The sequence below is a fragment of the Mobula birostris genome, chromosome 17 (genome assembly GCF_030028105.1).
Source record: "Mobula birostris isolate sMobBir1 chromosome 17, sMobBir1.hap1, whole genome shotgun sequence".
In the NCBI taxonomy this organism is placed as follows: domain Eukaryota; kingdom Metazoa; phylum Chordata; class Chondrichthyes; order Myliobatiformes; family Myliobatidae; genus Mobula; species Mobula birostris.
The window spans coordinates 34,725,462-34,736,123 of record NC_092386.1 but is presented as its reverse complement, the minus strand read 5'-3'; the positions used below and the strand labels follow the sequence as shown (position 1 = coordinate 34,736,123).

Sequence of the window (10,662 nt, the reverse complement as noted above, 5' to 3'; positions counted from 1 at the left end):
CACCATCTGGTCCATTGCCCTCTGGAAGACAGATACACCATTCGTGACACCAAAGGGGACGCACAGGAATTGATAAAGCCTGCCGTCCGCCTCGAAGGCGGTGTAAGGGCGGTCCTCCCGGCGGATGGCGAGCTGATGGTAAGCGAATTTTAGGTCTATGGTCGAGTACACCTTGTACTGTGCTATCTGATTGACCATATCCGCGATGCAGGGTAGAGGGTACGCATCGAGCTGCGTGAACCTATTGATGGTATGGCTATAGTCCACGACCATCCTATTCTTCTCCCTGTTCCGAACAACCACCACCTGCGCCCTCCAAGGACTTGTGCTTGCCTCAATGACCCCCTCCCTGAGCAGCCGCTGCACCTCCGACTTAATGAAGGCTCTGTCCCCCGCGCTGTACCTCCTGCTTTTAGTTGCCACAGGTTTACAGTCGGGGGTCAGGTTGTCGAACAGCGGTGGGGGAGGGATCCTGAGGGTGGAGAGGCCACAAGTGGTGTCGGTAGTGCGGTAGTTGGCATGGTGTTGGGTGGGATGTGCGGGTCGGTGTGTGTGGATGGTCAGTAGCGGGGTATGTGACGTATCCCTACAAAACTGGGGATTTACGACAGTAATTGGTGGGAGGGGCCCATCATACTTCATTGTCACGCTTTTCAGGTGGCTCTGGAAGTCGAGCCCCAATAGCACAGGGGGCACAATTGAGGCACGACCAGTAACGTAAAGTCTCGGTATTCTGTGCCCTGCACCACTAGCATCACTACACCACCTCCCCCGGATGTCTGTTGTTTGCGACCGGGAAGCCATGGTGACCCTCTGACTTACCGCCCATATCACGAGTCCGTAATGCTGCACCGTGTCCGGGTGGATAAAACTCTCCGTGCTGTATGTGTCAAACAGGCAGCTTGTCCTGCGCCCCTCCACTAGGATGTCCATCATTGACCTTGCGAGCTGGTGGGGAGCGCTTTGGTCGAGGGTCACAGAAGCCAGGGTTGAGTTGCTGTCTTGGTCTGGCGCGGTGGGGTGCCCAGTGAGTACCCATGGCCGCCCCCATGTCTCGCACGTGGTGGCGGCATGCAGGGGAGATGGCAGCAGGCAAGATGGCGACCCCCATGTCTCGCACACAACGCTGCTCGATCCTGCTCGCGGGTTGGACTTACAGACCTTGGCGAAGTGGCCCTTCTTTCCGCAGCTGGAGCAGGTAGCTTGTTGGGCCGGGCAGCATTTACAGGGGTGCTCCTCCAGTCCACAGAAGTAACACTTCGCGGACTCGCGACTGGCAGCAGCCAAGGTCGATTCGTCGGCGGGTTGCAGGGTCTGCGGCGCCCACGAGGCTATCAGGGGATCGCATGCCTGGAGAGCCTCAAAGTTATGCAGAACGGCCTCCAGCGTATCGGCCAGCTCGATCGCCGAACATAACATAAGATTGGATTTTCCAACAGCCGCTGGCGCACGTACACTGACCTGGTCCCCGTGACAAGGGTGTCTCTCACTAGGAGCTCTGCATGCAGCGCCGTTGTCAGCTCCTGGCAATTGCAGGCTCGCACAAGCGTCCATAGGGCCTGGACGAACTCAGCACTTGATTCTCCGGGTCGTTGTTGCCGTGTCGCTAAGCGATGTCGCGCGTAGACGCTGTTTATCGGCCACAGGTATTGTCCTTTGAGTGCACTCATCGCGCCATCATAGCTCAGCTGGTCTCTGATCAGTGAATAGACTCGTGGACTGACCCTGGAGAGTAGAACTCTGCGCTTCGCTACAGAGTCAGTCACTTTAGTCTCCTCTAGGTACGCTTCGAAGCAGGCCAGCCAGAGTTCGAAAGCGTTTCCAGCTTCAGACGTTTGCGGATCGAGGTCTAACTTGTCGGGCCTCAGAGTGAGTTCCATACTTTAAAATTTACAGCAAATAAAATTGAAGTACCTTCAATAACTCCAAAAGACTGAAGTTGGGTAAAATACTGAAAGGCTTTTATTCGCTGTACAATACGACCTCCATGGTGAGTGTCTGCCCCCAGACTGAGGGGGAGGGGCAAGGCAAAATCACCTTTATTCAGGAATCTGTGGGAGGAGTCACAGGGGCAGTCAGCCGAGGGGAGCGTCCAGACAGTTAACCCAGTTACAACATATATATGATTTACCACAATATCCAAATTTCTCATTGAGTTCCTCAATGTGTGGCTGTACCACAATAATTAAACCAGAGAATGTATACCTTGGAAAGACATTAGGTTTGACCTAGTTCAGGAATGGTGCCCGCATTCTTTTGAATAGGGGAACAATGGCTAAAAGTGACCAACATATGGTTTATTTACATATTTTTGAACTAACTGAGTTTTGATAATTTTTCTCAGAACACTCTTCTTTGCAAAACCTTCGCCATCTTCAATGGGATCCTACCACCAAACACATCTTTGCCTACACCCCCCACCCACTCTCTCCACTTTCTGCAAGGATCACTCTCTCCATGATTCCCTGTCTATTCATCCCTCCCCACTAATCTCTTTTGTGGCACGTAACCCTTGTGAGTGGAAGAAGCGTTACACCTGCCTATTCACCTCCTCCCTCATCTCCATTCAAGGCCCAAAAAAGTCCTTCCCAATGAGGTAACACTTCAGCTGAAAATCCGATGGGGTCATCTACCGAACCTGGTGCTCCCGATGCAGCCTCCTCTACACTGGTGAAACCCAACATAAATTGGGGGACTGCTGTGTCGAGCACTTTGCACAACAAGCAGGGCTTCCCAGAGGCTAACCATTTAAATTCCAAACCCCATTCCCATTCTGGCATGTCAGTCCATGGCCTCCTCTGCTGCTTTGATGAGACCACTCTCAAGCTGGAGGAGCAACACCTTATATTCTGAATGGGTAGCCTCAAACCTGATGGCAAAAATATTGATTTGTCTTCCAGTGATTTCTTCCCCTCTCCCTTGCTTTTTCCATTCCTACTCTGGCTCCCTTCTTGCCTCTTCTCTTTTCACCTGCCTATTTGTCCCCCTGGGTTCCCTCCTCTTTCTTCCATGGTCCACTCTTCTCTCCAATCGGGTTCCTTCTTATTCAGGTCTTTACCTTTTCCACCTATCACCTCCCAGCATCTCACTTCATTCCCACCCCCAGCCACCTGGCTTCATCTTTCACCTTCTAGCTGGTCCTCCTTCCCATCCCCTACCTTATTCTGGTTTCTTCCCCCATCTTCTCCAGTCCTGATGAAGGGTCTCAGCCCAAAATGCCAACTGTTTCTTCCTATCCATAGATGCAGCCTGTGTGATTTCCTCCAGCATTTTGTGTGTGTTACTCTAGACTTCCAGCATCTGCAGAATCCCATGTGTTTTTGAGAAGTAAAAATAATCAGTCATATAGTGTTAATCAAAATATTAAAAATATACAATTAAAAACATCCAATCTATGGAAATACATTAATAAAATTAATGATAGTTAAAATGAGAATAAGAAAGCAATGATTTTCATTTACCTTGGTCAACTAGATTAACAATTGCATTCAAATGAATGGGCTGTGTTGTTTTGCCTCAGTTATTGTGGCCATAAAGCAGTCAGGCTAGATTCTTCGAATTACCCCAGCCTCTAATTGGTAGCCTTGGGTAACGGCCTGTACTTAGTACAATGCGCATCTGGCAATCACTGCATTCCACGCCACAGTGTGCAGCTGTGGAAGTCAGAATGAACTGCCACATGCACTGCAGCCAGCAGAAATGTCCTAATGAAGTGTCCTGACCCAAAATATTGACTGTTTATTCTGATGCTGCCTGATCTGTGGAGTTCCTCCAGCTTTGTATGTGAGTTGTAATGTGTCTTAGTTTTGTTTTTGAACATTTTTACATTTCATTTCTTAATGTCAGAGACATTAAGGCTCTTTGGTCGAGCTTAATTTTCCCTTACCATGTGATGTCATCCATATGTAAGTCCCTGCCCCCCCAGGCAAGATCTCACTGCTAAGAATCAAGCCAGAACTTTGGAGCAGGTTGACGTCAGATTCCCATTAAAGTTGATTGCCTATTTAGCACGGAAATCAGCAACAAGCACAGGTGGCTCACTTATACCAGGAAGTTCTGTGTTTGGTTGGCGTCAAATAAGAAGAAAATTTACTGGATGCTTGTCATAGCATGCAAAGGCATCTCTGGTGGATGTGGCAGTTGAAATTAATGGTGAGATTCAATGGCCAGGAAGGCAATTCTGCAACAGTTTGTGGAGAGTAATAGGTATGACAAGGCACAAAAGTCAAGGTCATCCATTGCACCCAAGGAAAACCCCAGTTGTGACAATTGCTCACACCTCTGGACCTGGATATCCAAGGTCAAGAGAGTGGAAATGTCCCAGTGCAACAGTTTTTCCACTTTAAAAACTCTGCTGCACATGTTTCTTCATGCAGTTCACATCTTCTAAATCCAACATCAGCTCTTGCCAAGCAAAAGTTATCATCCTTGGGTATGTTCTAAAATCTATCAGTAATGCCTCCAAAATGCAAAAAAAAACAATTTATACTTTAAATAAAATTTCATTTTTGCAGCGATCTGATACATGAAATTTTGCATTCTGTACTTGGATTAACTTCTTCAATCACAAAAAACAATTAAAATCTGTTGCAAATTGTTTGGATGTTTATTATTTTAAACCGCAGTAAACCACTCATGAGTGACTTCATCCTGATCATCTATAAGCAGCAGCCCCTCTGGGGATCCGTGGGCGAGCTCCATAATATTGATGTGGACCAGGATACCGCGGTTGGCCTGGGCATTGGCCAGGATTTCTTGGCCTTGGTGGTCGTGTGATAGCCACTCGTGGGGGAGCCGCAAGTCTCATCCCCCTTTCATTGGGTAGACTAGCATTGTGAGTTAGAGGCTGGTTAGCAGAATTAACACCACTTGGTTTCGTATCCACCTCATCAACAGATTCGCTGTTGCTGTCTGCACGGAAAACAGGAAGGTAGATTTTCTTTACTCAGAAATACTTAACTATTATATTCATTTGCCTCAAAATTGAAAAGAAACATATTGGTAAACCATACTGATTGTAAATAGCTCCTCCTCTCCATTCCTTTCTACCCCCAACTTACCAAAACAAAGATTGCCTGTGGCTATCTGTTCCCCCACCCCATTTCATACTCATATGCAGCCCCCTGATAACATCGTTTGAAAATATACAGATTTCAATTTTTACTGATAACCTGGAGCTCGGTGCTGTCAACACTTCATTTGACCCGTTATGTCTCTGATTTGTCGCACTCTCTTTGCAAGCTCTACTGAAAGATGACCAGAAATTTTCAACTATGTACCTGAAAAATCAATTCACTGCTTTCATTCCCCATCTTCTAACGATGGTTCCATTGCTCTCTGTAGCCATTATATGACGTAGAAGTGGATAACCCCGATCATTGATCCCATATGGAATTTCTGATCCAAAAACCATTCCCAATAAGACCATTTACTTACACCCTTGTTTTTTCACCTAACTTATCTACTGCTATCCTAATCCATGCTTTGATGATTGGTGCACTTGGCTATTACGAAATCATAATAATAATATGAGTGGCCTTTCATCTTCCACCAATGTCTACTGTTCATTTTCATTTATCAAAATGGTGCCATGTGTGTCTTTCTGTGCTGGTCCAGCCAAAATACTTTACTTAACACTTCTCATGAAGTCATCTAGTTATAGGAAGTTTCAACACAGAGCCAAGTCCCTCAACCCACTAAATCCATGCTAACAATGAAGCACCAGCTTTTACACTAGTCTTAACCTAACCCAGTTTAAACTTCCCACATTCCAACCCATTTCCCTTGATTGCAACAATTTATAGTCACCAGTCAACCCTCCGGCTCGTAAGGGATGTGGGAGGTAACAGGAACATCAGAAGGAAACCATGAAGTCATAGGAAGAGCATGCAAACTCCACACCGACAGCACCACCAGAGGTCAGGATTGAAACCACATTACTAGACTTACGAGGTAACAGCTCAACTAGCTGCACTATTGAACCACCCCCAACACAGAATGACATTTGCTGTGCTTCATATCCTCCTTATCCCATCTATTGCACTCTGAAGCCTTGTTATTATCAACTACACTATCAAACATGGCATCATCTGTGAACTGAGGTATACTGCAACTTCCTTGCACTTTGTTTTTAAGAGAACTGAAAACTAGATTGATGTCACAAACTTTCTCCTCTGCATACTTCAAGTTGCACAGAGTCTAATTTCCCCATCAAATGCTATCCGGGACAACACTGGTTAAAAATGTGCAGACACAAATGGAAATGGTTTTCCACTCATGCTCTGCAAAAGACTTGTGTAACAGAGCCAGATTTTGCAGCCAATTTTTTTTTTTGATTTATTTAATCAAAAATCAGCTTTCTTCCACACATAACTAAGGAAGTAAAGAAAATGCCTTTCCAAATCACAGAACAAAGAACTACCTTTTGCTGTTAACCTTGATGAATTTCCCATACCTTTTTTCAAGGAATTTTGCAGTTCTTCCATTTGACTTGCTGCAGCTTCAGCATTCACTTTGCTTCTCTTTTTGTTTTCTTCACTTTGCTATAAATAATTACAAACAAAAACATCTCATTTTTCATTTTCAGTTCTCATTTCAAAGCTTAGTGGGGTAGATATTCACCTTTAGTTGTTCCTACTAAATCCACTATTTGGAAGTGGCTGCATGCTTCCAAAATTTGTTTCTAATGGTAACAGAAGTTCCGGAAGCATTGACTTGGTCGAAAATCAGCATTTCACTCTGCTTTTCAAGAAAGATGAGAAGAGAAAAGCCAGGAAAGAGAAAATGGCAGCTTCTATGAAACTGACCTGGTCAGGATTTTACTCGATGACAGGCAGTGAGGATGATATGCAGATGTGTCTGCAAGTGGCAAAATCAGGCAAACAGCCTTGCACTGGATTTATATTGGCAGATACAATATACTGCTACTTATCCAATTTTGCCAATGATTCATTAACAAGTATTATTATTCAATTAATAGAGAAGAAAACAAAAAAATTGCGAAGTTATTATTAAAAAATAAGAGCATAAGAAATAGCAGCAGGAGTCTCCACAGACTCTCTTGGATAGAGGTTCATTAATTCAGCACCCTGGCCTAAATGGCTGACCCCTTTTTGTAACACTATGACCTTAGATCTGGACACCTTAACCATGATAAATCATCACAGTTTGAAATCAGAATCAGGTTTAATATCACTGGCGTATATCATGAAATTTGTTGTTTTGCAGCAGCAGTACATTGCAATACAGAATAAAAAATCCTATAAATTATAATAATGAATATATATATATAAAAAATAAATTAAATGCGCAGTGGAAAAAGAGAACAAAAAGGGGAAAAATAGTGAGGTAGTGTTCATGGTTTCATTGTCCGTTCAGAAATCTGATGGCAGAAGGGAAGAAACTGTTCCTGAAACGTTGAGTGAAATTAGTGTACTTTGATGATAGGTTTTATTCTGCAGGTCTCGCTTGCTGTCTATAAAACAATACAGTTTAAATTCCCAGGCCACTGTGGGAAGTGAGGGAGGAGATTGCTGAGCCTCTGGCAATGATCTTTGCATTATCAATGGGGACGGGAGAGGTTCCGGAGGATTGGAGGGTTGCGGATGTTGTTTCCTTATTCAAGAAAGTGAGTAGAGATAGCTCAGGAAACTATAGACCAGTGAGTCTTACTTCAGTGGTTGGTAAGTTCATGGAGAAGATCCTGAGAGGCAGGATTTATGAACACTTGGAGAGGCATAATATGATTAGGAAGGGTCAACATGGCTTTGTCAAAGGCAGGTCGTGCCTTACGAGCCTGATTGAATTTTTTGAGGATGTGACTAAACACATTGATGAAAGTAAAGCAGTAGATGTAGTGTATATGGATTTCAGCAAGGCATTTGATAAGGTACCCCATGCAAGGCTTGTTGAGAAAGTAAGGAGGCATAGGATCCAAGGGGACATTGCTTTGCGGATCCAGAACTAGCTTGCCCACAGAAGGCAAGGAGTGGTTGTAGATGGGTCATATTTTGCATGGAGGTCAGTGACCAGTGGTGTACCTCAGGGATTTGTTCTGGGACCCCTTCTCTTCGTGATTTTTATAAATGACCTGGATGAGGAAGTGGAGGGATGGGTTGCTAAATTTGCTGATGACGCAAAAGTTGGGCGTGTTGTGGATAGTATGGAGGGCTGTCAGAGGTTACAGTGGGATATTGATAGGATGCAAAACTGGGCTGAGAAGTGGCAGATGGAGTTCAACCCAGATAAGTGTGAGATGGTTCATTTTGGTAGGTCAAATATGATGGCAGAATATAGAATTAATGGTAAGACTCTTGGCAGTGTGGAGGATCAGAGAGCTCTTGGGGTCCGAGTCCACAGGACATTCAAAGCTGCTATGCAGCTTGACTGTGTGGTTAAGAAGGCGTATGGTGAATAGGCCTTCATCAACCATGGGATTGAGTTTAAGAGCCAAGAGGTAATGTTGCAGCTATATAGGACCCTGGTCAGACCTCACTTGCAGAACTGTGCTCAATTCTGGTCGCCTCACTACAGGAAGGACATGGAAACCATAGAAAGGGTGCAGAGGAGACTTACAAGGACGTTGCCTGGATTCGGGAGCAAGACTTATGAGAATAGGTTGAGTGAACTCAGCCTTTTCTCCTTGGAGCGATGGAGAATGAGAGGTGACCTGATAGAGGTGTACAAGATAATGAGAGGCATTGATCGTGTGGATAGTCAGAGGCTTTTTCCCAGAGCTGAAATGGCTAGCACGAGAGGGCATAGTTTTAAGGTGCTTGGAGGTAGGTACAGAGGAGATATCAGGGTTTTTTTATGCAGGGAGGGGTGAGTACATGGAATGGGCTTCCGGCAGTTGTAGTGGAGGCAGAAACGATAGGGTCTTTTAAGAGACTCCTGGATAGGTACATGGAGCATAGAAAAATAGTGGGCTATGGGTAAGCCTAAGTAGTTCTAAGGTAAGGACATGTTCAGCACTGGTTTGAGGGCCGAAGGGCCTGTATTGTGCTGTAGGTTTTCTATGTTTCTATGTTACAACCAAAGTTTCTGCTAAATGAGAGCAGAGCAGGGAATGAAGACCAGGATGAAAAAAATACTAGAAACCCTCAGCAGGTCAGGCAGTATTTTTGTTTTTAATCAAAGTCTGGAATATAACCAATTAAGCAACATGATCCCATTCTATTCCCACCATAATCCCACCATAAATTGTGTTATTTCAACACACTATGTGAAAAAGATTTTGGCAAGCTTTTTTTGGGCCATCATCTGTTCTTGTCAAAAACTTCTTGATGTTCTAATGTTCTAGTGTTCTAAAATTCAGGAAGTGACATTGCCAGATCAGCTCACTGTCACAACAAACCTGCTTCCGAAAATTGCCTAACGCTGCTTATCTGCTTTTTTAGCCACGTACATTGTTTTACGTAATTCAAAGTGCACAATTTCTGGCCATGATGTCCAGCCCTAGCTAATTAAATGAGATAGCTGTGCAGAGTTTCTGTCAAAGAAAGAAGTGATACAATGCTTCAAGTAGTAACTGAAGTGAAACCGGGGTCTGCACCAGTTAAGAACAATTTCATTGTGCAGGGTGCCATGTTCTATGTACAGTGAACAAAGGAGTTGCTTTGTCAATTCCTGTAATATTGACATGTAATGTGAGATTCACAAATTTAGAAGAGCAGCCTATTCGCATGAGAAAACTCCAAAAGTGATGGTTTTCATGATAACTGCTGTTTCTAATTCTGAAGTGAGTATGGCTCAGCCTTTGAGTAAACTAGTTCATCAGGGACTGGACAGGAAATGCATTCAGTACATCACAGTATCATGGAGGCACACTTGCAGCAAAGTTTGGCTTGTTGGCCCCACCACCCACCAATGAATATCATGTCCAACATTTTAGAGCATTAATTGTTTTCACCAGTGTATTCCCCGACTGTGGCTTGAATAAGAACAGGCCTATTGACTCGTAACTGAATAGGCTTTCTTCTTACTTTTAAGATCAGGTCTTGAAATCAAGACCCATACGGTTCTGAAAATGTATATATATGCTTAACTGTGCTACACATGCATTATTCTATATTTTCCATATGCCAGCAACCTCGATACATTAGCTACTTTTAACTGCATTATCTGTGCACAAAAGTGCTGTTCACAGTTACCGATCAAATTTAGATTTCCAAAGGTTTGCTAGAAAGCAAGCACTATGTTTCTTTGTTGAAGCAGATTCTTACATTTTGTAGTTTCTTCTTTAATTCCAGGTTTGCCGCCTTGTATGATTTAGAAGTTGTCTGAAGATAATATATTGCCAAACTAGAAAACAGCAAAAATTACATTGCGGTTAAGTTCTGTAATCTGACAGCAAGAGTTTGGTTCAAACGAGCATTAAACTACATATATTAAATATGTGTAGCAGAAGTTTTGGCATTCAATTACCCCTGCTGAAGGGCCTTGGCCCAAAACATCAGCTCTTTATTCCTCTGCATAGATGCTGCCTGACCTGCTGAGTTCCTCCAGCATTTTTGTGTGTATTACTGTGGATTTCCAGCATCTGGAGAATCTCTTGTGTCTATTCAATTAACCCCATGGGATTTTATTTTACATTACAATTGATAGATAGATAGATATACTTTATTAATCCTGAGGGAAATTGATAAAATCTAATTGAACATT

The 10,662-nt window shown here is 43.9% G+C and overlaps 1 protein-coding gene across 1 annotated transcript in view; it reads right to left on the bottom strand.

Annotated features, from left to right (window-relative positions):
- Window positions 1-4,654: 4,654 nt before the first annotated feature.
- The window catches only part of tmc1 (transmembrane channel-like 1), a 39,370-nt gene continuing 33,362 nt past the window's right edge, over window positions 4,655-10,662 (bottom strand). The window contains exons 15-17 of the mRNA XM_072281032.1: window positions 10,224-10,302; window positions 6,455-6,542; window positions 4,655-4,911 (exon numbers count right to left, since the gene is read on the bottom strand). Coding sequence (XP_072137133.1) covers window positions 4,655-4,911; window positions 6,455-6,542; window positions 10,224-10,302 — 424 coding nt within the window. The remainder of the gene's footprint in view (window positions 4,912-6,454; window positions 6,543-10,223; window positions 10,303-10,662) is intronic.